At 46.9% G+C, this 27,586-nt stretch overlaps 1 protein-coding gene across 7 annotated transcripts in view; it reads right to left on the bottom strand.

Annotated features, from left to right (window-relative positions):
* Positions 1-27,586, bottom strand: part of LOC144122130 (branched-chain alpha-ketoacid dehydrogenase kinase-like) — a 124,117-nt gene that overhangs the window by 50,850 nt on the left and 45,681 nt on the right. For 2 of the 7 annotated variants that reach the window (XR_013312813.1, XM_077655673.1), the window contains 3 exons: positions 26,760-26,863; positions 22,407-22,535; positions 6,600-6,692 (listed from right to left, as the gene is read on the bottom strand). Coding sequence is in view for 6 of the 7 variants with exons in the window: in XM_077655673.1 (XP_077511799.1) it covers positions 6,600-6,692; positions 22,407-22,535; positions 26,760-26,863 (326 nt within the window). In the remaining variant the exon portion in view is untranslated. The remainder of the gene's footprint in view (positions 1-6,599; positions 6,693-22,406; positions 22,536-26,759; positions 26,864-27,586) is intronic. The other 5 variants (XM_077655675.1, XM_077655678.1, XM_077655679.1 and 2 more) reach the window with 3 other exon arrangements.

Raw genomic sequence — 27,586 nt, 5'->3', positions numbered from 1 at the left:
AAGAGAGCCCATCTCCCGCGGGCAGGCTTCAGCAGTCTCCCGCGCAGCGACGCTGGCGCCCTCTCTTGCCAGTTAATGTAACTGACAAGGGAATCCGCTCAGCCTCGAGGTGAGACCGCCGCTGCACGGTGCCTCGCGGGAAAGCAAACTCAGGGGCTGCAGGGCAGGTCCCCACAGTTTCCAATGACTCAGTGGTTATGGGTTTACCGCAGGCGGGCGAATATGCTTGAAGTCAAGCGTCTGATCGAATCCCATCATGAAAAAAGCAGGTGGCGTCAACCAAACAAAAGGAGATGGAAATATGTTTCGGCTACCTCCAGGGAGCCTTGTTTCCAATGACTCAGTGGGCATGGGTTTCCCGCAGGCAGACGAATATGCTTGAAGTCAAGCGTCTGATGGAATCCCATCATGAAAAAAGCAGGTGGCGTCAACCAAACGAAAGGAGATGGAAATATGTTTCGGCTTCCTCCAGGGAGCCTTGTTTCCAATGACTCAGTGATTATGGGTTTTTCCGCACGCAGACGAATATACTTGAAGTCAAGCGTTTGATGGAATCCCATCATGAAAGAAGGAGATGGCGTCAGCCAAACGAAAGGAGATAGAAATATGTTTCGGCTTCCTCCAGGGAGCCTTGTTTCCAATGACTCAATGGTTATGGGTTTTTCCGCATGTAGACGAATATACGTGAAGTCAAGCGTCTGATGGAATCCCATCATGAAAAGAGCAGGTGGCGTCAACCAAACGAAAGGAGATGGAAATATGTTTCGGCTTCCTCCAGGGAGCCTTGTTTCCAATGAGTCAGTGGTTATGGGTTTGCCGCAGGCAGACGAATATGCTTGAAGTCAAGCGTCTGACGTAATCCCTTCATGAAAAAAGCAGATGGCATCAGCCAAACGAAACGAGGTGGAAATGTGTTTCGGCTTCCTCCAGTGAGCCTTCTTTCCAATGACTCAGTGATTATGGGCTTGCCGCAGGCAGACGAATATGCTTGAAGTCAACCGTCTGATGGAATCCCATCATGAAAGAAGCAGATGGCGTCAGCCAAACGAAAAGAGATAGAAATATGTTTCGGCTTCCTCCAGGGAGCCTTGTTTCCAATGACTCAGTGGTTATGGGTTTTTCCGCATGTAGACGAATATACGTGAAGTCAAGCGTCTGATGGAATCCCATCATGAAAAGAGCAGGTGGCGTCAACCAAACGAAAGGAGAAGGAAATATGTTTCGGCTTCCTCCAGGGAGCCTTGTTTCCAATGACTCAGTGGTTATGGGTTTGCCGCAGGCAGACGAATATGCTTGAAGTCAAGCGTCTGACGTAATCCCTTCATGAAAAAAGCAGATGGCGTCAGCCAAACGAAAGGAGGTGGAAATGTGTTTCGGCTTCCTCCAGTGAGCCTTCTTTCCAATGACTCAGTGATTATGGGTTTGCCACAGGCAGACGAATATGCTTGAAGTCAAACGTGTGACGGAATCCCATCATGAAAAAAGCAGATGGCGTCAACCAAACAAAAGGAGATGGAAATATGTTTCGGCTTCCTCCAGGGAGCCCTGTTTCCAATGACTCAGTGGTTATGCGTTTTCCGCAGGCAGACGAATATGCTTGAAGTCAAGAGTCTGATGGAATCCCATCATAAAAAAGCAGGTGGCGTCAACCAAACGAAAGGAGATGGAAATATGTTTCGGCTTCCTCCAGGGAGCCTTGTTTCCAATGACTCAGTGGTTATGGGTTTGCCGCAGGCAGACGAATATGCTTGAAGTCAAGAGTCTGATGGAATCCCATCATAAAAAAGCAGGTGGCGTCAACCAAACGAAAGGAGATGGAAATATGTTTCGGCTTCCTCCAGGGAGCCTTGTTTCCAATGACTCAGTGGTTATGGGTTTGCCACAGGCAGACGAATATGCTTGAAGTCAAACGTGTGACGGAATCCCATCATGAAAAAAGCAGATGGCGTCAACCAAACAAAAGGAGATGGAAATATGTTTCGGCTTCCTCCAGTGAGCCTTGTTTCCAATGACTCAGTGATTATGGGCTTGCCTTAGGCAGACGAATATGCTTGAAGTCAAGCGTCTGATGGAATCCCATCAGAAAAAAGCAGGTGGTGTCAACCAAACGAAAGGAGATGGAAATATGTTCCGGCTTCCTTGAGTGAGCCTTGTTTCCAATGACTCAGTGGTTATGGGCTTGCCGCAGGCAGATGAATATGCTTGAAGTCAAGCGTCTGATGGAATCCCATCATGAAAAAAGCAGGTGGCGTCAACCAAATGAAAGGAGATGGAAATATGTTTCGGCTTCCTCCAGGGAGCCTTGTTTCCAATGGCTCAGTGGTTACAAGCTTGCCGCAGGCAGACGAATATGCTTGAAGTCAAGCGTCTGATGGAATCCCATCATGAAAAAAGCAGGTGGCGTCAGCCAAACGGAAGGAGATGGAAATGTGTTTCGGCTTCCTCCAGTGAGCCTTGTTTCCAATGACTCAGTGATTATGGGCTTGCCTTAGGCAGACGAATATGCTTGAAGTCAAGCGTCTGATGGAATCCCATCATGAAAAAAGCAAGTGGCGTCAACCAAACAAAAGGAGATGGAAATATGTTTCGGCTTCCTTCAGTGAGCCTTGTTTCCAATGACTCAGTGGTTATGGGCTTGCCGCAGGCAGATGAATATGCTTGAAGTCAAGCGTCTGATGGAATCCCATCATGAAAAAAGCAAGTGGCGTCAACCAAACGAAAGGAGATGGAAATATGTTTCGGCTTCCTTCAGTGAGCCTTGTTTCCAATGACTCAGTGGTTATGGGCTTGCCGCAGGCAGATGAATATGCTTGAAGTCAAGCGTCTGATGGAATCCCATCATGAAAAAAGCAGGTGGCGTCAACCAAACGAAAGGAGATGGAAATATGTTTCGGCTTCCTCCAGGGAGCCTTGTTTCCAATGGCTCAGTGGTTGCGGGCTTGCCACAGGCAGACGAATATGCTTGAAGTCAAGCGTCTGATGGAATCCCATAATGAAAAAAGCAGGTTACGTCAACCAAACGAAAGGAGATGGAAATATGTTGCGGCTTCCTCCAGGGAGCCTTGTTTCCAATGACTCAGTGGTTATGGGTTTTCAGCAGGCGGGCAAATATGCTTGAAGTGAAGCGTCTGATGGAATCCCATAATGAAAAAAGCAGGTTACGTCAACCAAACGAAAGAAGATGGAAATGTGTTTCGGCTTCCTCCAGTGAGCCTTGTTTCCAATGACTCAGTGGTTATGGGTTTGCCGCAGGCGGGCGAATATGCTTGAAGTCAAGCGTCTGATGGAATCCCATAATGAAAAAAGCAGGTTACGTCAACCAAACGAAAGGAGATGGAAATATGTTGCGGCTTCCTCCAGGGAGCCTCGTTTCCAATGACTCAGTGGTTATGGGTTTGCCGCAGGCTGGCGAATATGCTTGAAGTCAAGCGTCTGATGGAATCCCATCATGAAAAAAGCAGGTGGTGTCAACCAAACGAAAGGAGATGAAAATATGTTTCGGCTTCCTCCAGTGAGCCTTGTTTCCAATGACTCAGTGATTATGGGCTTGCCTTAGGCAAACGAATATGCTTGAAGTCAAGCGTCTGATGGAATCCCATCATGAAAAAAGCAGGTGGCGTCAACCAAACGAAAAGAGATGGAAATATGTTTCGGCTTTCTCCAGGGGGCCTTGTTTCCAATGACTCAGTGGTTATGGGTTTTCCGCAGGCAGACGAATATGCTTGAAGCCAAGCGTCTGATGGAATCCCATCATGAAAAAAGGAGGTGGCGTCAACCAAACGAAAGGAGATGGAAATATGTTTCGGCTTCCTTTGGGGAGCCTTGTTTCGAATGACTCAGTGATTATGGGATTGCCGCAGGCAGACGAATATACTTGAAGTCAAGCGTCTGATGGAATCCCATCATGAAAAGAGCAGGTGGCGTCAATCAAACGAAAGGAGATGGAAATATGTTTCGGCTTCCTCCAGGGAGCCTTGTTTCCAATGACTCAGTGATTATGGGTTTTTCCGCACGCAGACGAATATACTTGAAGTCAAGCGTCTGATGGAATCCCATCTTGAAAAAAGCAGGTGGCGTCAACCAAACAAAAGGAAATGGAAATATGTTTCGGCTTCCTCCAGTGAGCCTTGTTTCCAATGACTCAGTGGTTATGGGTTTACCGCAGGCGGGCGAATATGCTTGAAGTCAAGCGTCTGATCGAATCCCATCATGAAAAAAGCAGGTGGCGTCAACCAAACGGAAGGAGATGGAAATATGTTTCGTCTTTCTCCAGGGAGCCTTGTTGCCAATGACTCAGTGGTTATGGGCTTGCCGCAGGCGGGCGAATATGCTTGAAGTCAAGCGTCTGATCGAATCCCATCATGAAAAAAGCAGGTGGCGTCAACCAAACGGAAGGAGATGGAGATATGTTTCGGCTTTCTCCAGGGACCTTTGTTTCCAATGACTCAGTGGTTATGGGCTTGCCGCAGACGGTCGAATATGCTTGAAGTCAAGCGTCTGATGGAATCTCATCATGAAAAAAGCAGGTGGCATCAACCAAATGAAAGGAGATGAAAATATGTTTCGGCTTCCTCCAGCGAGCCTTGTTTCCAATGAATCAATGATTAAGGGCTTGCCGCAGGCAGATGAATATGCTTGAAGTCAAGCATCTGATGGAATCCCATCATGAAAAAATGGAGATGGCGCCAACGAAACGAAAGGAGATGGAAATGTTTTTCGGCTTCCTCCAAGAAGCCTTGTTTCCAATGACCCAGTGATTATGTACTTGCCGCAGGCGGACGAATATGCTTGAAGTCAAGCGTCTGATGGAATCCCATCATGAAAAAAGCAGATCGCGTCAGCCAAACGAAAGGAGATGGAAATGTGTTTCGGCTTCCTCCAGGAAGCCTTGTTTCCAATGACTCAGTGATTATGTACTTGCCGCAGGCGGACGAATATGCTTGAAGTCAAGCGTCTGATGGAATCCCATCACGAAAAAAGCACATCGCGTCAGCCAAACGAAAGGAGATGGAAATGTGTTTCGGCTTCCTCCAGGGAGCCTTGTTTCCAATGATTCAGTGATTATGGGTTCGCCGCAGGCGAAGGAATATGCTTGAAGTCAAGTGTCTGATGGAATCCCATCATGTCAGAAGGGTACAAGACAAAATAACAATATGCAGCAGGTAAATGATCTTGTTAAATGAACAAAATTTATATATGGAACACTTGAGCAATACGAGAGCAGTGCAAAGGTTAAAAAGAAGAGTAACAACAAAGTCGGCACCTGTGACATAGTCTTTCTTTTTTCCGTCTTTCGTGCGTGTGTTTAAGCGCTGTCAACAACAATGGATCAGCACCAACTAGCCCGACAGCTTGTCCTAAACAAACAGCTGTTTGAAGTGCCGAGGTGAATATGGAAGAAATGATTTCCCACAAAAAATGGTTGTTTATTTTTTTTACGGAATTATCTGCAGTCAGTGCATAATGCGACTGTATTTGGCAGGCCATTCGATAGTGCAACTGTGTCCGGGAAAAATGAAGACTTCAGTGCTAAGGTGTGACGGTTGATGCGTTCAATGCTATGGTTATGGCTTAGGTGGCCAGACGTCCAGTGCAGGAGCTGTAGCTTTGTGTGCCTCATGCATGGGTGATAACAGAAATGATGAAGACAGAGGAGAGATATGATGTGGTGTGACATGAGTGACGAAAAGGCAAGGGACTGTTTCAGTGTGGTGATGCTCGTTTACCTTGAAATTTGAGATTCTATATATCCGATGGTGCTGCAATTCTGCACAGCTTCAAGGTCAGCAATGAGATACGCTTGTGATGGGTGCCAAATGGATGACACATGTTCTAGTTTTAGGCAAATCAGCGATATATATTGTAGCGCATCAAATGGTTTTAATACAAGTGAGAGCTCGACGAATAAAAGCTGGTCGCAAACGGCTCAGAGCATATATCAGTCTGCACGCGCCTATGTCCTCTTTTCCTCGAAGTCCTCAGTAAGCCGCTATGCAGCGTAACAATATGCTAGTTTTTTCACGTCAGGGGATGCGGCTTTCAAGTTGTGGCACAGGTATCCGGGTGGGCACGAGGCTTTAGTGCAGAAGTTTTGAACGTGGGATGGAGGCCAAGGTATCTGTGGTGTCTCCCCTCTTGTCCGTGTTCGTCTTCATGCAGTGTGGATGAAGGCATGAAACACCAACTTGCCCAGCAACTGGTTTCAAGCAAGGTATCTGTAGGATAATGCGAGGTCAATTAAAAATGAGCCGATACTGGAAAATACCTGATAACTGATATGAGCCAGCAGTCATTTTTCCTGCACATAGCAGAGGTCTGTAATGGACTGCCCACCGAGGTTGTTACCACCATCAGCCCACTAGCATTCCAGTGGCTCATCGAAAATACTTCAGCGTGATTTTTATTATATTTGTTTGCCCTGTAATGCCGCAACAGAGGAATCAAATAACCAAATCCCCCACACATCGAAAATGGTGCTCGATTGGTCCGCTACACTGAAGGTCAGGCTACACTTGCACTGCAAGAGCTTCGTGTCCCGCCTGAGGGCTACCGTAAATCATGCTTGGAGGGCCCACTTCATGCCAGGGGCCAGGACATACCTGATGATGAAGTCAATATCGTTGTTTGCAATGGTGACAGTTACTGGGGGAAGACTGGACTCCGGGCTGTCCATGTGGTTTTCAACTGTCGCCCTGCCAGAGGAGAAGATGACATCACAGTGATGCTTCCACACAATGTGCCTAAGGATACGCATCCACAAAGAAAAGCATGCGTCCTGGTTACAAGCTACTGCCAAAGCTCTACAGCCCTCCAATTTTTTAATAACAGACTGCTCAGAGCAGTGGTGCCTGCTGCAGGGGTGTTATCTGCTAGGCCTTTAAAGGGACTATGCAAAGAATTCAAAGTCGCTTGTAAATGTTTTCTATGTTTAGAAATGATGCTAATGAGCATTCACACTGAGTATAAGTCTTCAGAACGGAGCCGGCAATTTATTATAAATTAAAAAAACGTGTTTTTTAAAATTCGCGAGCCGATTGGTGTGCTCGTAGTGACCGATTTTGGAACTAAAATCGTGGAAGAAAGACGTTACAATACCAAAGACGTCGCCAGGTCACCACACGCTGTCATTCGTTGGAGCCGCGGCAGCCACGACGTCACGGGCACACTTCCGGTAGCCGTGAAAATCGTCTGCTCGTGCCGCCGCACGACCCTCTCAGGCAAGCGCGGGCCAGGGCATTGCCTTCGCGCATATGGTTTCAATTTTCCTCTGCCGCCTCCTTCTGTCGGGAGTTCCAGAGCCACTCGCACGGCTCTTCATGGGCACGCATAGGGCTCGATGCCCATCGCGGCTGTAAAAGCGAGCAGTCGCGCCTCGAGGTCCGGGTTTATTACTGCTAACTACAACAGACGACAAGCAATAAACCCGATGCGCGCCGCAATCCAGGAAGGCGAAGAGAGACCGGAGATATGCCGCCACGCTGCCGACGCTGCTGCTGGGGGGCTAGGAGCGACAACCGGAAGTTGCAAAGCGAACGTCATCTGATGACGTACTCAAAGGCAGGGCCCAGTCCCAGACCTGTTTTCTTTATTTTTGCCTGGTGCCCCGCGTGTACGAGTTGAGAGGGGAGAGGAGGAGCGTAATTTTTAATTGTCTATATCTACGTTGTTATTGATGCTAGCTTAAAAATTCTTGCATTGGGGTGACGAGTGATGAAATGCCTATCTCTCGTCTCCTTTACGTAATCTCAATTAATTTATTGCATAGTCCTAAGCTTGGTGTGAGCAACCCCCACCACCCACATTACAGAACAAGCTGCTCTGCCCACCCCATACCTTGAAACAAGCGCGCAGCTGTGATAAAATCCCAGGTGCAGTTGTTATGAATAAGCGCTCGTGTTCTGTGCGATGTCACTCCGTGCTAAGACCCCCAGGTGGTCTAAATTCATCCGTAATCCTGCACTATGGATGCCTTTTGGCCATTAGTTGCTATGGGCTGGTACAATTTACAGTTTACTACACATTTACAGTTTACTTACAGTTTACTATGCATAACTCACAAAAACCAGCGAGCGCACTCTTTATTTCTAAAACTGCCTGTTTTTGCCCATTCTTTGAGCCTTCATTTACTATATACCATCCAGGTAATCACTCACTGTAGGACTCAACAAGGTTGAGGACTGGGCGAGTTGGTAAATATACATTTTAAACCAGCCAGAAGACGCGACACAAAGGAAGAAGCAAACAAGACGAGGCTGGACTAACAACTGAAGTTTTATTGAAAGGAAGAAAACAACGAAGACTCGCACTGAGATGCGCGCGCACATAAGCCGTATCAGTGAAAGGGCACACAAAAAATTTTTTCAATGTCAGGGTCTTACTAACAAGTTATCTAAAAAGGCAAATTCCTTAGCGTGAAGGTTTACCGACGGCTTAGCCACACACGTGTCCTTAGCCTTAGCAATGTAGAAGGCTTCAACTATCTCGCGACAGATTTGTTTTTCATTTCTATAAACTACAGTAGTGTCGCTGAAGTCAGGCGTGCAAAGAGACAGATCATCGTCCGATTTGCATTCTCGAGATTGCACGTGCAACGCCAGATTAGAGTTCGCCTTCCCACCCAGAGAGTTAGAATGCTCCGTCAGGCGCACATTTAGACATCTGCCCGTCTGCCCGTAGTAGCATCGACCACAAGGCAGCGGAACGCGATACACCACATTCTTTCTGCAAGGGGTGAGCCGTGTCTTATGTGACACTGTGCATCGGGAACGATCACTTGATGTTTTATCAAGCCTCCTTTTTACGCTGGCGCACAAGCCTCCTATCTTGTTTTTAGCTGTGAAGACAACGCCAACGTCATACTTCGCCGCAAGTTTCTTGAGTCGGTGTGAAACACCATGAAGGTAGGGAATGGCGGCCACCTTTTTTCGCCGCACCTCCACGTCAGCATCTTCCGGCCCCGTGTTGCTCTTTCTCAAGCGAGTCAAAACACGTTCAGACAAGCGGGCAAGGTGGGCAGTTGGAAACCCAGCTGCCATTAACTTTGAAACCTGCTGCGAGAATGAGTCCTCAACGCGGTGATGGCAAGACTTACGTAAAGCGGACTTGATGCATGCGACTGCCAGGCCATCCTTTACCAACCTCGAGTGGTCAGACTGATAGCTAAGCAGAGGCTTCCCTGACCTGGGGCTGTAGCCCCAACATACGTGATCGTCCCCAAAGCACAGGTCTAAATCAAGAAACTGCAAATGGTTATCTTTAGGAAATTCAGACGTAAAAGACAGGCCCTGACCGCCCTCCTTGAACAATCCTAGAACATCTTGTGCCAACCTATCAGAGTCATCCTTGCCTAAGAAAATCAAGTAGTCATCAACGTAGCGAAACGCTACTACGCCGATGGCTTCCAAACCAGGTTGTAAAGCAGTGTCAACTTTGGAAAGAAAAATGTCGCTGAGCAAAGGTGCGACCTGTGACCCTATGCAAACGCCTGACCTCTGGACGTACATGCTGTCTTGCCAACAGACAAACGTGGAGTTGAGGTAAAAAGACAACAGCTCCATGAAGCTAGCCACCGATACACCGCACGCATCAATGAAATCCTGTTCATCATTATCCACCGTGATGCAATCTTGCACACACCTTAGAAGTCTGTCCTGTGGCAATGAATAGTAAAGGTCCTCCACATCGATGCTCATTGCTGAGCACGTGCCCGGGTTCTTGTCCATAAGAAACTGGATCACAGTAGAAGAACTTGGAATCAAAAGTTCTTCTACTGTGATCCAGTTTCTTATGGACAAGAACCCGGGCACGTGCTCAGCAATGAGCATCGATGTGGAGGACCTTTACTATTCATTGCCACAGGACAGACTTCTAAGGTGTGTGCAAGATTGCATCACGGTGGATAATGATGAACAGGATTTCATTGATGCGTGCGGTGTATCGGTGGCTAGCTTCATGGAGCTGTTGTCTTTTTACCTCAACTCCACGTTTGTCTGTTGGCAAGACAGCATGTACGTCCAGAGGTCAGGCGTTTGCATAGGGTCACAGGTCGCACCTTTGCTCAGCGACATTTTTCTTTCCAAAGTTGACACTGCTTTACAACCTGGTTTGGAAGCCATCGGCGTAGTAGCGTTTCGCTACGTTGATGACTACTTGATTTTCTTAGGCAAGGATGACTCTGATAGGTTGGCACAAGATGTTCTAGGATTGTTCAAGGAGGGCGGTCAGGGCCTGTCTTTTACGTCTGAATTTCCTAAAGATAACCATTTGCAGTTTCTTGATTTAGACCTGTGCTTTGGGGACGATCACGTATGTTGGGGCTACAGCCCCAGGTCAGGGAAGCCTCTGCTTAGCTATCAGTCTGACCACTCGAGGTTGGTAAAGGATGGCCTGGCAGTCGCATGCATCAAGTCCGCTTTACGTAAGTCTTGCCATCACCGCGTTGAGGACTCATTCTCGCAGCAGGTTTCAAAGTTAATGGCAGCTGGGTTTCCAACTGCCCACCTTGCCCGCTTGTCTGAACGTGTTTTGACTCGCTTGAGAAAGAGCAACACGGGGCCGGAAGATGCTGACGTGGAGGTGCGGCGAAAAAAGGTGGCCGCCATTCCCTACCTTCATGGTGTTTCACACCGACTCAAGAAACTTGCGGCGAAGTATGACGTTGGCGTTGTCTTCACAGCTAAAAACAAGATAGGAGGCTTGTGCGCCAGCGTAAAAAGGAGGCTTGATAAAACATCAAGTGATCGTTCCCGATGCACAGTGTCACATAAGACACGGCTCACCCCTTGCAGAAAGAATGTGGTGTATCGCGTTCCGCTGCCTTGTGGTCGATGCTACTACGGGCAGACGGGCAGATGTCTAAATGTGCGCCTGACGGAGCATTCTAACTCTCTGGGTGGGAAGGTGAACTCTAATCTGGCGTTGCACGTGCAATCTCGAGAATGCAAATCGGACGATGATCTGTCTCTTTGCACGCCTGACTTCAGCGACACTACTGTAGTTTATAGAAATGAAAAACAAATCTGTCGCGAGATAGTTGAAGCCTTCTACATTGCTAAGGCTAAGGACACGTGTGTGGCTAAGCCGTCGGTAAACCTTCACGCTAAGGAATTTGCCTTTTTAGATAACTTGTTAGTAAGACCCTGACATTGAAAAAATTTTTTGTGTGCCCTTTCACTGATACGGCTTATGTGCGCGCGCATCTCAGTGCGAGTCTTCGTTGTTTTCTTCCTTTCAATAAAACTTCAGTTGTTAGTCCAGCCTCGTCTTGTTTGCTTCTTCCTTTGTGTCGCGTCTTCTGGCTGGCTTAAAATGAAAAACTGTAGGACTGTTTCTGTGCCTTTCCTACAGCCCTTATACAGAAGCTCACAGAGTGCCTGCATGGCGTTTCATTTAGCACCATCCCACTTGATGGCAATCAAGTTGTGCGCATGGGGTGGTCGTGGTACAGAGCTCCCTGTGGTTGCGGAAAGTAATTGGTGGCTATGTCTCATGAGCGTCCTTACTTTAGAATGCATTCCTTCAACAGCGTAAAGACAAATGCTCTCAGGACAGTGGCTGCAAATGCACCCGAGGTGGATGGAGCTCCAGATCTGGAACATATGCGCACCCACAGCCAGAAATATGTGATGGAAACATTCAAACAGGCTACTCGTAAGGACACTGCCGTCAGTTGGTGTGCACAAGAAGAACAGACGCCGCTGCCTTCCACAGCAGGATTGCCTTCACGATCACCAAGCAGCCGGCACTCCCCGGATATTATTGAAAAACTTCCTTGGGTGGAAGCTACTGAGTAATTACAAACCTACTCCCCCTTGGGGGATTCCCCTAAATGCTGGACCAGGCCCAGGTTTGATGCCACCAAGCACCACGAGAAGGCTAAGGTGTTCTGATGTGAAAGGAACACGTGCACAATCATAACATGGTTACTGCCAATAACCTTAGGTGCTTGCAAAAGCAGGTTTCTTGTTTCTTTTTGAAACAAGTTTTTCTTCCTGCAGTGTGTCTGCGCAACTTCATTATAGTGGCAGGGACAACCTTGAAGCTTACCCATAGTCTTTGTTTAAGCGGTGAGGCGTTCAGTGTATTTAGTCGCATGTATGCGTCTGATGGCTTGCACTACGATAGCTGCAACAGGCACTCATGATTCGCTTACGAATGAATGAGGAAAGGTTTCGTGAAAAATTCTGGTCTGTTGGCCCCCTGAACGAGGAAACGTATTCACAGTTCACTTTCTTTTCAAGGCATCTTTTGTCGCGAACTTGCTATAGCTTTTAGAGTGCTGAGTGTGCATTAATGTCATTTGAACTGCTCGCTACAAATGTCCAGCTGTTTGTTATAAAAGTGACAGTGATGAACTTAATTCTCAATGTAGCATCGCCACATGTGCTTCAAGGGAGATGCTTTAAGCGCCGAGAGATGTTCAATTTCGGACTCTGCTGTATTGTATGGGCCCGGACGCTCGTCCACTTTTTGCGACTACACGGCCATAGTCAATAAATATTCAATCATTTTTCTTTAACTACGAGGTTTCTGAGAAAGTTGTATGGCTTTTCTTTGTAAGGCTACATCGTTGGGTGGATGCTAATGAGTAATTACTCCTTGGCATCCTTGGGTGGATGCCAATGAGTAATTACTCCCTTAGTACAGTCAATAAGTTCAAGGCGCATTTCGTTCGCCCTGTAAATGAAGTTTACAAGTCAGCGCAGTTTCATTATCAAGTATAGCGACCGGGTAAAACTGTGGACAGCTACTATGTGGAACTCTGCAAACTGCATAAAAGGTGCAAATACCCTACTGCTGAAGTCGAAGAACGCCTTGTCTGTGACCATTTCATAGAGGGACTGCGGGATTCCTTGCTCGCCAACAAGGTTTGCAGGAACCCTCAGCTGAGCCTCAAGAAGGCGTGGATTCAAGCAAGGCAAGCGGAAGACGCCTAAAAACAGAACAGTAAGCGAGGGGCACAGGCTACAGCGCCAGGGGCACTAAACATCTACGCGGCCAAGCACTGGTTTATGGGGGTTCAACGTCCCAAAGCGGCTCAGGCTATGAGGGACTCCGTAGTGAAGGGCTCCGGAAATTTCAACCACCTGTGGTTCTTTAACATGCACTGAAATCACACAGTACACGGGCCTCTAGAATTTCGCCTCCATCGAAATTTTACCGCCGCGGCCAAGATAGAACCCACGTCTTTTGGGTCAGTAGCCAAGCACCATAGGCACTGAGCCACCACGGCAGCTGCGGCCGCAGCCAAGTACTGTCAGTTCCAGCAGAGATGGGACAAATGTACCGAGGCGATAGCAGAAAGGCAGAAAGCCGCCAGCCATAATTCGTATGATTTCTGTGGTCGCGTTCCACATACCCACTCTGAGTGCCAAGCGCACAACTTGCAGTGCAACTACTGCAAAAAAAAAAAAGGCCATTTTGTGGACATTTGTTGCGTTCGGACGACAAGACAGGCCAGGATGTAAGCAATCCAGCTGGATACAGTTCACCGCTCGGGCAAAGCCAAGTACGTCGAAATCACAGTTGACGACTACACTGAAGTCTTCAAAGTCGACTCGGGTGCAGAAGTTTCTGCCGTTTCAGATACGTTCCTGAACCTTCCACAAGCCGTAGACAGAGTCGACAGCATCCCCTCGTGTCCGGGAGAGCAGCCTCTCAATGTCCTGGGATCTTTCACAGAGTCTTTGCTATGGAAAGGTAAGTCCATCGTTGAACGCTTGTATGCTGTCAAGGCCCTATCAGTACCGCTATTGGGCTTGTCAACAAGTTTGTCAACACGGTCTCTGTCAAGCCATCTGATAATCTGTTCAAAGGACTCAGCACTCTTTCCCAAGAGTACCAGCTTGGTAAGTCTCCAGCCGGATGCGGTGCCCTATTCCCTCAGTGTGCCAGGACGCATTCCTATCCCACTTCGATAAGTTGTTAAGGCAGAGCTTCAGAAGTTGGAACAAAAGGGAATGATACGTAAGGTAGATAGGCCAACACAATGGTGAGCAGATCTTGTGGTCGTCCCTAAATCTTTTGGGGGCCACAGGCTGTGTGTCGACCTCACAAAATTGAACAAAGTCATCTTGCGGGAATGCTACGATCTGCCAACTGTACACCAAGTCCTTGGCCTTCTGGGAGATGTGAAGATATTCACAAAACTGGATGCGACATCTGGTTTTTATCATGTCAAGCTTGCGGAAGAATTGCAGGCGCTTACAACCTTCGTCAAGCCTTTCGTGCGTAACTGCTTTTGTCAGATGCCCTTTGGCATCACATCAGCACCAGAATTTTTCCAAAGCAAATGTCTACAATTCTGGAAGGTCTTGAAGGCACGATCTGCATGACTGACAATGTCATAATTTTCGGCCGTTCTTTTGAGGAACAAGACGCTCGCCACCAAGAAGTCCTCGCAAGGCTTTCTCATGCTGTATTCTTAACTACAGTGCAACGAACGGGGCGTTGAAGAAGGACACAGGCAGGGACACAACACAGCGCTGACTCACGACTGAAATATTTATTAGCTGCCAGCCGGAATAAGTACCCGACTGGCGGCCAGAAATGGAAGGCAATGCACACAAGTCACAAATATATAAAAAAAAACTCGAAGTAAAAGCACATGCGTGTCAGCATTCGCAGTCGAGGCATCGTTTTTCTTTTTCTGATAGCGATTCGGAGGGTGCGCTTATACAATCTTTTGGGAGCCTTGCTATCATGTGTGCTTCTAAAATTTCTCTTGTCAGCGAGTCGCGGTTCCTACCTATCACAACGCACTCGTTGTACAGTGGCTTGCAGGCATCGATGTCATCTTCGTCATCATCATCATCATCACTTTTGCAGCTTCTGCAGTGTTTGGCTACGTGCCCTACTATGAGGCAACATGTGACTTTATAGTCATGCTCTAATCTTTCGTTGATACATCGGCCGGTTTGGCCGATGTATTGCTTCCCACATGATAGCGGCAAAGAGTAGATGACTCCCTCCCGGCAGGGGAGAAATTGTTTTGCATGCCTTTTCAAGCAGCCGCGTGGTTCACTGTTGGCCGAATTAACTTTCTTCACCAGGCTGGACAATCAAATAGGTGCCGAAAACACAACATCAACCTCCACATGCTTTCCAATTCTCTTCAGGTTGTGTGAGACCTGATGCAGATATGGCACAACGGCAACTTTCCTCTTTTTCTCCTTGTTAATTTTGCTATTGCCATCAGGCCTCAACTTTTTCTGCAATTTTTCTGCGACTGAAACCAGAACTTCTGAAGGGTAACCAGCCTGCGTCAAACGGTCTACTTGGTTGTGGAAACTTTGCTCCAACCTGTGCTCACATGATTTCTTTAAAACATTGTCAAAAACTGAATGCACGATTGCTCTTTTCACGAGCTTCGAATGGGCTGATGAATATGGCAGGATGGGTTTTTGACCACGGGGCTCAAAAGCCCAACATACATGGGATGAAGTGAATTGAAGTGAGACATCTAAAAGCCTGATAAAATCATTAAGTGGTACTTCGTGTGTTAAAAATCATCGGCTTCAGGCACTCAGAGAACACTGAAAAAACATGAAGGAACTGCTGCTCGAATTCGAGCTTGTAACATTTTAAAAACACGAAGAAGTCGTCTACAAACCTAAAAATGCCACAAACATGGGACCCTTCGAACCGCTCATTTAATATTTGGTCGCGCAAAGCCAGGAACATGTCACTAAGGATGGGTGCAAGGCATGAACCAATACAGATACCATCTTTTTGAATGTAAACATCACCATTCCACTGGGCAAAAGTGGACTCTCGATGACAAGATAGCAGTTCGAGAAAGCTGCCTGTGCAAATCCCGCACTCATTCTGGAATGCAATGGCGCCATACTGGTCAATGAAGTGAATAACAGAAGACAATTTCAGCCTGAGGAATAGTGTAGTAAAGGTCTTTCAGATCAATAGGAAATCCCCAAAGTTTCCTATTGTAATTGCATTTTAGAAATGCTATTACTTCATCTGAACGGTATTACTTCGTCATATGCTTTAGTTCCAGTTTTTTTTATATATATTTGTGACTTGTGTGCATTGCCTTCCATTTCTGGCCGCCAGTCGGGTACTTATTCCAGCTGGCAGCTAATAAAGATTTCAGTTGTGAGTCAGCGCTGTGTTGTGTCCCTGCGTGTGTCCTTCTACGTCCCGTTCGTTGCGCTGTAGTTATGGAATATAGAAACCAACTCGCCCAACAACTTACCTTGTCGAACTTCATTTCTCAAGCTGTAATCACCTTGAATGAGGATAAATGCTGCTTTTGCCAGACAGGAGTTCCCTTCGTTGGGGTTAATGTGTCGGCACGAGGCACCCACACAGACCTCAACAAGTTAAAGGCAGTGAAGGACATGAGTCCGCCCACAGACGTAGCTGGTGTGCGGCGACTCTTCGGCATGCTCAATCACCTGGGCCGTTTTCTCCCACATGCCTCAGAAGCCCCTATCAGGGCTTTTCTGGGGAAGAACGCGGCATGGACATGGTCTCACGAACAAGAGTCTGCATTTGCTCCAGTGAAAGACATGCTGACCTTTGACCGTAGCATGGCAAAGTACCATGCTGCTTACCCAACAATCATCTCTGCCAATGCAAGCTCCTTCAGCTTTGGTGCTGTCCTTCTACAAATGCAACCTTCAGGAGACAGGCGTTCTATTTTATCCGCCTCACAGCCCTTGACAACAAAAGAGCAAACGTACAGCCAAACCAAAATGGAGGCCTTAGCTGTTGTGTGGACCATTCAGAGGTTTCACGAGTTTGTACGAGGCCTGTTTTTTGAAGTTGAAACAGTTGAAACTAGTCTTACTATTTGGAAAACTAGACCTGGACACCTTGCCACCTCGCATCCAGCGTATGCGACTGATGCGAAGTGATGGCGCATATGAAGTGATGGCATACCAGTTTAACATGCACTACGTCCTGGGAAAGCTGCTTGCCACAGCCGACACATTGTAACATGTCTCTACAGAGCTAGCCGATACTCCTCATCCTGTGGAAACAATCGAAGTGTTTGCCATGGAGGCATCGCAGGAGGCGCAGCAGTAGCAGCACTACAGACAGAAGATGCTAAGAGGGTGCAAGCACAGGATGGTGAGAGCAGCACATTGATTTCTCTCTGCCAGAGTGGCTTCCCAAAGAAAGACAAGCTTCCGTTGCATCTTGTAAAGTATGCAGCTATCATTGACGAGCTCTCGGTTTGCAATAGCCTTCATCTGAAAGGTGTGTGCATGGCTGTGCCAGCTGCCTTACGGTCAAGTGTGTTGGCGCTGATTCATGAAGGTCATCAAGGCATCAACAAATGCAGGTCTCGAGCTCCGTGAGTCAGTGTGGTGGCCTGGCATTCGTTCAGACATCAAGGTACTCGTCCCTAAGTGCGAGCAGTGTGCTTCATATCGAGTGATTCCAGCAGCGCCAATCTGCAGCGCTGTGCTTCCACATCATCTGTGGGAAGTGCCTGGCACAGTCTTGTTTCATCCAAGTGGACAGACTTCCCTTCTTGTAGCTGACTACTACTCCCGCTACACCATGGTGGCCAGCCTGAACACAACAACAGCCTGCCGAGTCATCGAAATCACAAAAAGCATTTTCTCACGGCATGGCATCCCGAAAGTGCTGCGATCCAGCAATGGGCCTCCATTCCAGTCCAAGAAATTCATGCACTTCATGGCTTCATACGGCATTGAACATGTAACAAGCAGCCCAAAGTATCCTCAGTCTAACAGCGAGGCTGAGCGCATGGTGCGCCCTGTGAAGAGCTTGTTCCGAAAGGCAGCAGACCCTTACCTGGCTCTTTGGAACTACAGAGATACAGTGGGCGTCGCAGGGTTTAGCCCTGCACAGCTTCTGATGGGCAGAAGACTCCGAACAAGGCCGCCCAAGGAGGAAGAACAAATACTGCCAGCAAAAGAAGCGCAACAAGATGTAAGTGACAAAGACATACGCTACAAGAAAAAAAGAGGCAGCCAATTTCAATCTGCGACATCGCACCAGAGACCTCCCAACACTTCAAGATGGTGCACGGGTGTGGATAAAACCAGAAAGGGCCAAGGCAACCGTTCTCAGCCCTTCACAGCGTCCAAGATGTTTCACAGTTGAGGCAGGGGAGGGAGCAATCCTATAGTGCAACCGGCGCAACTTGGTCCTGTTCCAATCAGAACCACAATGCCTCCAAGATGCAGTTCGTGGGGATGACACTGAGGCGCCACATCATGGATAGCAACCACTGGCAAGTCCGCAGCAAAAGAGTGTGACTACACCCCAAAAAGTGACTATGCCCACGAAAACAAGGTCACCTCCACTTGGACCGTCCAACCACCACACAGGCCCAGTGCAAGCGAATAGGTACGGCAGGCAAGTCATGCCACCAGTTAGGCTGGACTTTAAAAACGTTGCGTTGGGGTGGAATTGGTTCTTAAAAGGGGAGATGTAGAGGGTGCTGCACCTCAACTAGAAAAGGCATCTAGCAACCCTGTGCTGGGAGCTGCTTTATATATATATGGCTGAAAGTGCGGCAATAAATCACACAGTTTGATTTCGTACGCTCTGTGTGTGCTCGGCTGCATCAACACTGCTGCGGGTCATGCACAGGGCCCGTAGTACACGACAATGAGCACCTCAATCAAGGCGGCCGGCGGCGGCGTACCGCAGCGCCGCGGCTGTGCGCCAGTGCATACCACCTATTAAGTAATTTGTGGATTAGAAGAGCTTCTCCTGTGTCTTGGCTGAGTGAAAGGTTGAATAGCGCACGGTTAGCTGTTTTTGTTGCAAAAATAATTTTGCGATATTAGTAAGTGTTGCTGTGCCCCATACAAGTAGCCTGCAATATACACAGGAGTGCACTCGAGATTAGTAAAGCTGCAGTTTTCATCTCACTGGTAAAGTTGTTCCAAGTGTTTATTCTGCCCACTGACTTTACTGCTTAAATAGCCTCATTCAACACATCCGCTGCATCGTGAATCACCAGTGGGTCACTTCAATTTTTTATACTGTGCGGTCACAAACACTGGATCCCACGATGAAGCCGTGGAACAGATTTTATAGTGAGGTCCTCATCAGAGCTCACAATAAAATCTGACCGATGGCTTCATTATCTGAACCAGGCCACACAGCAGGAATAAATGACGTGATGTGCCGGTGATCCACGATGCAGTGAACGGGTAAAGGGGCCCCGAAACACATTTTCAGTGCATTGTTTTGCCTCTTGGTTGCATAGAATGAGTTATAGTAATGCTGTTAGCATCAATCGTTCCGCGTATACTGCAGTTTTTAATATTTTAATTAGCTCGCAAAAACAAATTCGTGGAAAGCGTGGAAAGAGACACAATTTGTAGTCAATGAAAACTGAATGAGTCTGGAGAAAAAAAGGGGGACAGGGCAGGCTCCCATGTCTGCAACCTTTTTTCTCAAGATTTACTGGCATTAGAATGGTTATCACCATAACCAGCCCTTTTTACTTTCTTTCAAGTTACTGCAACTACCAAACGTTTAGGCTCAGATGGGCAATAAGCATCCTGTCGAACAAACCTTTCTCAGTAAATTTAGGTACAGTAGACTCCACTCTGTGTTTATGAATTACTGGGCAAAAAACAACGTGGAAATTTCAAATAATGAACAACAAAAAAAAAACTTTTCTTCAAAATTTCAGCCCAATGTGATCCCATGGTGAAGCCACCAATTTCTTTGTTGAGTGTTCTTCATATGGAATGATGTGCAAGACATAAGTAAACAAGGATGACAGCGCCAAATCAGCCCACGCTTGACAATACTACTAGGTACTCAAAATTCTACATATTCCAGAAAATACTAGATATCAAAAACAACCAAATTATTTTATTTATTTATTTATTTCAATACCCAAAGGGTCCTTGCAGGCATTACATAGGGGGGGGATTCATCAAAGAAAACTTAAGTATATAACACGAAATGCAAAGGGCTGAAAACAGGAATAAGCAAGCTAAGAAGCCTGGTACAGATCAACAAGAAAAATAGAAAAGGAATAGCTAGGAACGGGTACTTGAAGAATGCCAAAAATTACACATTAGCAAGATAGTCAAATGAAGTACCATAAAAACCCACATATAACACGAACCCGAATAAAATACGAGGTGAAGTTTTAGACGCGAAATGGAAAAAAAAAGTATTACCCGCATATAATATGAGTGACGAAAGCTCAGAGAAGACAGTTACTCAAATCGCATCCCGCACTTCAATTCAATTACTTTCATCTTCAGCAGCGCTTTCTTCGGACATTTCTTTGTCCCACAAATCATCCCAAATGTACTTATCTTTCGTGCCATCGAGAGCGTTCGAGATGCCGCACTTCTTAAAAGAACAACGCACAAGATATTCTGGGATGGCCGCCCACGCGTCCATGATCGATTTGCACAGCGTGGCTGGCGAAGCCCGCTTCAGCCGCCCGGTTGGCGTCACTGCAGGCTCACCTGAGCGCATCCACTCTGTGTAGCACTGCTTGACTGCGTCCTTGAAGGGTTTGTTTACACAAACATCAAGGGGCTGTAGTTGTGACGTCATCCCACTCGGAATCACAACAAGTTCAGTGCCGCAGTCGTGTAGCATCCTCTTCACCGAGTCGGCCAAATGGCAACGAAACGCATCCAGCACAACGATGGACGGCAAAGACAACAGTGCACCATGTCACCTACACAACACGGACTTTACCCAGTCCAAGACTAGATTCGAAACCCTGACATCTTGCTCCTAAAAAAACATTCACTTCAAGAAGGGTGGCTTACATACGAGCACGTGCATTGTCAACAGGCACACGGCACACCCAACAGATCAACAACAAAGAAAACGACATCGTAGCGTTGTCTGTTGAGAGTAGCAAAGCCAAGCCGTAGCCATGCCGCAATAACGAAACCAAAACTTCGAGGAACTTCGAAAATTTTTCAGAAAAAGCAGTTCAAAAAGACGTGGGCAAAGACGAGACGTCTTTGTCGTCTAATTTTTGTCCATGTCTTTTTTGCGCTGCTTTTTCTGAAAAATATTGTTATGAAGACGAAGAAGAGTGCAGTGGCGCGGGACGGAGTGCTCGCGCTAGGCCCTAGAGCCATTAAAATCATATCTTCATTCTGTCATCATGTCGTGCTTTCCTCGGCTTGCCGCCACGTAACATTTGGTGTGAGGTGCTGGGTTCTCATCGTCATCCTAGTCCCCGGAGCATCGCCGCCTTCTGCTCGCCTTCGTCGTCGGCCGAGGGGACCTGGGCTCTGCCGCCCGGCTCAACCCCAGCTCGAACTGACCAGAACCGACCAGCCGCTTTCCCCCGCCCCGTCCCCAGCCCCGAACACAAGACACGACGACCAGGACCTGACGTACGATGACCCGACTACGACCCGAACCAAGACGGCACCCCCGCCCAGGCCGTGCGGCGATCCCTCAACCCTTGACCTTCGGCAGTGGGTGACCGACCGCTGGACCTGAAGCTCCGGGGGCAACCGTCCACCAGATCATCTCCTTCATATTTGTGGCAAGCCTTTCATCTTCTTCTATCCTTCCTGATCATCCTCATCGTCACCTCACCATTCGTAATTCAAGCAATCGATCGGGATGATCGCTCTGAGGACCGGGGTCATGTTATGAAGACGAAGAAGTGTGCAGTGGTGCGAGACGGAGCCATTAAAATCATATCTTCATTCTGTCATCATGTCGTGCTTTCCTCGGCTTGCCACCACATAACAATATGTACCAACACGCCCAACTTGCCGCATTAATCATGAAAGTTTTGTTGGAATCCGCAAATAGTACGAGGCGGAAATTTAGGACGCTAATTATGGGAAAAAACCTTGTATTATACGCGGGTTTTTCGGTAGTTCAAGAAAAGATTACAAAAATTCCACCTTTGGAAATTACGAAACATGGCATCTAACACTTCTCAGAACATAAACACCAGCACACAAACCCAAGCAAAAAAAAAAAATGTGAACCAAGAAGAGATAAAAATGCACATCACTCTAGGTTGAACGATTCTACATACTATAACAAAAGAGATGTTTGAAATGATGATGTTTCAGCAAAAACTGTAATACTAGAAGGAAGTGAATTCCACTGTTCAATAGCCGGGACCAAAGGTGAGTTCTGTTCGAGCAAAAATGGGCTTAATCTTCTTAATATTATTTGCACAAGCCGATGTCTGTAGTGACAGGAGAGTATGTGTACTGCTGTGGTAGAGCGCATGAAAAAAAGATAAGCGGCTGAACTGATTGACACTTTACCAGACCTTTGAATGAGAAATACCTGCACACTGCAATTTTGCAACGTGTGCGGCAAAATATGTAAAGTGATGAGCCTAACAGAAGGATATGTTAAGCCTTCACTCATGCGGCACCATTTCGTCTTTCAGGATGTGTTCTACCTAACAGGATACACCAGACAAAGCAACTCACCGCACAGCGTTCTTGAGCAGCTCAGGGATGATGTAGTCCAGGGGCATCTGGATGTACGGGAAGGTGCAGTTGAGGTGTCCGTTGTACTTGAATGGAGGCGCCTTGCCATACTTGTGCACAGACACCTGCCTGCCCAGGAAGAAAGAAGAGAGCCAGGGTGGCACGGGCAAGGATTGGGCTGTTCCAGCGAGCACACGCTGTCAGCTCTATTAGAAGGAAGGCACTCCACATCTGCTCAGTTTCAGCCTGGCACTGAGACCACAAGTCTCATAAGAACTGCTGGAGAAGGACCTTGATCTCATTGCTTGCACTGTTTGCCTTCACCTCCCAGGACACATCTCTAAGTTGCGAGAAGCATCACTGGAGGAGAGCGCACTGGTTTAGGACACTTCGGGCCTTCAAACACTTTGGCCTTTCATATCCATAGAAGCGTGGCCAAAGCAGCCGTGGATTCGATCCACGAAATCATGCTAAACAAAAACAAAACAAAAAATTCAGTAGAGACAATTAAGACTGCTTACGTGTGAAGATCTGGTAACAGCAGATCTGTTGAAAGACGGAGTAGAGATTCTGCTAGAAAAACTAGCCACCCTCTATACGCAATGCCTTATGACCTCCACCGTACCAGAAGCTTTGAAGAACGCAAACATTATCTCAATTCATAAGAAAGGAGACGCCAAGGACTTGAAAAATTATAGACCGATGAGCTTGCTGTCCGTTGCCTACAAGGTATTTACTAAGGTAATCGATAATAGAGTCAGGGCAACCTTAGACTTTAATCAACCAAATGATCAGGCAGGCTTTCGCAAAGGATATTCAACAATAGATCATATTCACACTATCAAGCAGATGATAGAGAAATGCGCAAAATATAACTAACCGCTATATATAGCCTTCATTGATTACGAGAAAGCATTCGACTCAGTAGAAACCTCAGCTGTCATACAGGCATTGCGGAGTCAGGGTGTAGAAGAACTTTATGTGAAAATACAGGAAGATATCTATAGCAACTGCACAGCTACCATAGCCCTCCATAAAGTCAGCAATAAAATTCCAATAGGGAAGGGTGTCAGGCAAGGAGACACATTCTCGCCAATACTGTTCACCGCATGTCTACAGGAGGTATTCCGAGGCCTGAATTGGGAACAGTTGGGTCTTATAAGAGTTAACGGAGAATACCTAAATAATCTGCGATTCGCTGATGACATTGCCTTGCTGAGTCACTCAGCATGATCAATGATTTAGACAGGCAGAGCAAAACGGTAGGTCTAAAAATTAAAATGCAGAAAGCCAAAGTAATGTTCAACAGCCTAGCAAGAGAATAGCAGTTCACAATTGGAGGCGAGGTGCTGGAAGTGGTAAAGGAAAACGTCTACTTAGGACAGGTAGTTGCCGCTGATCCGGATCATGAGAGGGAAATAACTAGAAGGATAAGAATGGGGTGGCGCACATATGGCAGGTTCTCTCAGATCATGAATAGCAGTTTACCCGCATCCCTCAAGAGAAAAGTGTACAACACCTGTATCTTGCCGGTACTCACCTACGGGGCAGAAACGTGGAGGCTAACGAAAAGGGTTCAGCTTAAGTTAAGGGCAACGCAGCGAGCCATGGAAATAAAAATGATAGGTGTAACGTTAAGAGACCGGAAGCAGGCAGAGTGGGTGAGGGAACAAATGTGGGTTAATGACATCCTAGTCAAAATCAAGAGGAGGAAATGGGCTTGGGCAGGGCATGTGATACGAAGGCAAGACAACCGCTAGTCCCTAAGGGTAACAGAGTGGATTCCAAGAGAAAGTAAGCGTAGCAGGGGGCGGCAGAAGGTTAAGTGGGCGGATGAGATTAATAAGTTTGCAGGCAAAGGGTGGAATAAGGTGGCAAAAGGCAGATGGCAAATGACCAGGTTAATTAGAGAGACATGGGAGAGGCCTTTGCCTTGCAGTGGGTGTAGTCAGGCTGATGATGATGATGATGACATGTGGGAATGCGAAAGCATAACTGTCTCTGGGTGCACTGACACCTGCACACACATCCACGTGTGTATGACACCCGAAACAAATGGCTGCACAAGAAAATATGAAAACTGGTTTTTGAGGAAATGTACTGGCACAGTAACTCTCTCACATCTTGGTGCACAACTCAACGGCACTGTAAGGGATGAGGTAAAGAGTCTGGGAAGGCATACAACTGAAGGTGCATATATCGTTTTGGTTCGAATCCCTGTCACAAGCTAGCCTCCAACTCGACTAGCACATGTACGCTAACAAGAAATTGTATGACACCACCCGGAATGCTGTATTACAAACGGTTGCTCACAAGTTTGGTACGAATGTTGTCGGGAAAACTGGCCTCACATGGAGGTTGGCCGTGGGGCACATATATAGACGAACGACATGAATATGATTGTCTGAAGTGGCGGTGCACGGCTTGCTGTGTGCATCCTACGGCCACTTTATGATGTCACCCTGTTTTTCTTGCCATTACTGGGATTTTCAGCACCACCTACAAGTACACACACTAACACATGCCACCGGCTTTTCTCGAAATGGAACTAGCAACGCTTTGGCATCAAAATGCCATCGCTATAGCTTCTTTGACAACGCGGGCTGTAAAAATTACCTAGCGCATGTACGCACCTCATTTCATTCAAAACTCCAGGGCTTTTTACGTCAGTGGCGAATACGCCTTATCTTCTGTTGTGGTTCATGAAGTCAGCACAACTGGCGACTTTCTCTCCCTTTCCCTCACCCTTGGGACATAGAGGCAATTCACGGGCCACCAACGCAACTAATGCAGAGGATAATGCACCAACAAGTCTGCTCCCATTTCGTAGGTGCAAGAACTTGTGACAACCTCTCTGTGCAACATGCACCAGGAATTTATGGCATCCTCTGTGTGCAGCTGTAGCAACTAAAGCTGCCAACCAATTTTTTGGACTCTCTAGAGACCACGAAAGCGTCTGAAAAATCAGGTAGTCCGAAAAATCAAATTTCACTGATAAAATCACATTAACTTATCTCCAATATGCCGCAGGAAGAGGTCAATAGTTTTGTGCACATTCCGAAGCACCTCATGGCTAAATCTCGCCACACGATGTGTACACAGATGGCCAGCGGTGATTGCTTTCACGAGCTCGACCTATGATGCCTGCGCATGTCGCCGATAGTTGGGATAAGGTCAAGATGCGAAAGCGAAGGGGGACTGTGCTGCGCCCACAGTGCGAAGAGCCCTGGATGAGATGGCAAAGATGGCAAAATGACAAGAACCGACAAATGGCACTGGCCTTCATCATTAGGCCTAGCAACAATCATCGGGGGCAACTTTTTTTTCCAATGCACCAGAGTCTAGGCAGAAAAGGGAGAGGGACAGGCCTTGGTCGTGCCCTGGGGTTTTTCCTTGTACGAGCAGGGGGTGAAAAGGGGGAAGTTAGAGAGAAGGGGACAAAGGCCTTTGCTGCATTGTGCCCAAGCATAGAGCCAAAATAGGCAACGTAACCAGTAATATGCACTCTGCGGTGGCTTGCATTCAATAAGAGTTGGACCAAACATTTGACAAACTGCGATCAAGAATAGGCTTGATGGTTACAGATTGTATTGAGAAAACTTGTACATATTTGTCAAGTGGTTATAGGAGTATCAATTTTAAGTAAGTATTTCTCTCTCATGCTGTTTCGGTTTTGATTTCAACAGCCGAAGAATGGCTGTGATATCAAAGTTGCCCATAGATCACGTGAGGCATAAAAAAACACTGGTATGCCATTTCAGCTCACTGGAACGGTAAAGCTAGCCTGCCTCAAGAGACAATGGAGGGAGAAACAGCGATTATATTGCAGTTTTTCTATGCCTGACGTGACATATACAGAACTTTGACGTCAAAGAGCTGTTGAAACCGAAACAGCACAAGAAAAAAATTCAATTCTAAATTATTTAGCACTCTTAAGCAAACACTAAGCGGTGATCCATCACCGTCATTGCAAATAAGAAAACATGCCACCAAAATTAGGTGTCTATACTTCTTTAAACAAGTGATCGCAACAGATGAAACCATATTTCTACAAAGAGTGGTGAAATGAAGGCACGAAAGCTACAACTGAAAAATACCTCAAGTGCTTGCAAAGTACTCAGAAATCCTGGCCGCAGTATGCTCTCTTTTTGAGAGACAACACGCAAAGGAAAGCCGAGCACAGCAGCATCCAATTTTTGTCCCTAGTGAAAATAGCTTGCGAGACTCTCTGCAGGACATTTGTTTGGCAGCGAAAAGACGCAGCACTGATTACTGAGATACATCTATTTACGTGTAAGCTGCAGTCCTCAGAGTGCGCAGAGATGGGAGGAGAGAGATAGAGAGGTGGCATACCGGACAAAGTCGGCCCACTTCTCAATGACGTCCTTGGGCCTCATGGCTGTGTTGATGATGCCCACGTGATGTGGCTGTGTGAGAGAAGCAATGTCCACAAGGAGCTGCGGCGCAAAACAGCCAAGTTCCCACTCCTAAAATTTCATACCTCACAAGAACAGCCTCACACTGGTCTGAACTGACCTCGACCATGCTAAAACTACTTAATTTTGGAAACAGCCCTTTCAAATAAACTAGCAAGTACAATGAAAACGTCCGCAAGTTCCAAGCTTATTACAAAGATACATGGGATCAGAATTTTGCATTTACAACTTGGAAATATGTGCAAGAATACCGGCTTGTGGACTTCGTTCGCAATGTGCTCTGCCAACATGGTAGCCAGTGGCATCATGTCACCACAAAGCCTGATGACATCCAGGTGATGTCAGCCACGTATGGGTACGCAGAGATCTTGAAGGAGTGTAGACACTGGACGCACGTTTTCTTTTTTGTAATGGCGCATAAGGCACACAAACTGCCATGTAATATTCTCCTGCGACCGCTAAATGATCTATAATGAAATTTTTTATTGCGCTGTTTCGGTTTCAACAGCCGAACGATGACTGTGACTCCAAAGTGTGGTTACAGGTCACGTGAGGCATGAAAAAACTGCAATATAATCACTGCTTCATTGTTTTAATCCACTACAATGCTAAAGCTGACCTTCCTCAAGAGTAGAAATGACAACAAACGTGGAAGCAACAACTATATTGGCCTTTTCTCATGCCTCACGTGACCTATAAACACACTTTGGGAATAAATTGGGAATTTGTTATTAATGAAGCAGA

Source organism: Amblyomma americanum, chromosome 2, assembly GCF_052857255.1.
Source record: "Amblyomma americanum isolate KBUSLIRL-KWMA chromosome 2, ASM5285725v1, whole genome shotgun sequence".
NCBI lineage: Eukaryota > Metazoa > Arthropoda > Arachnida > Ixodida > Ixodidae > Amblyomma > Amblyomma americanum.
This window is presented reverse-complemented; position numbering and strand designations above follow the sequence as displayed.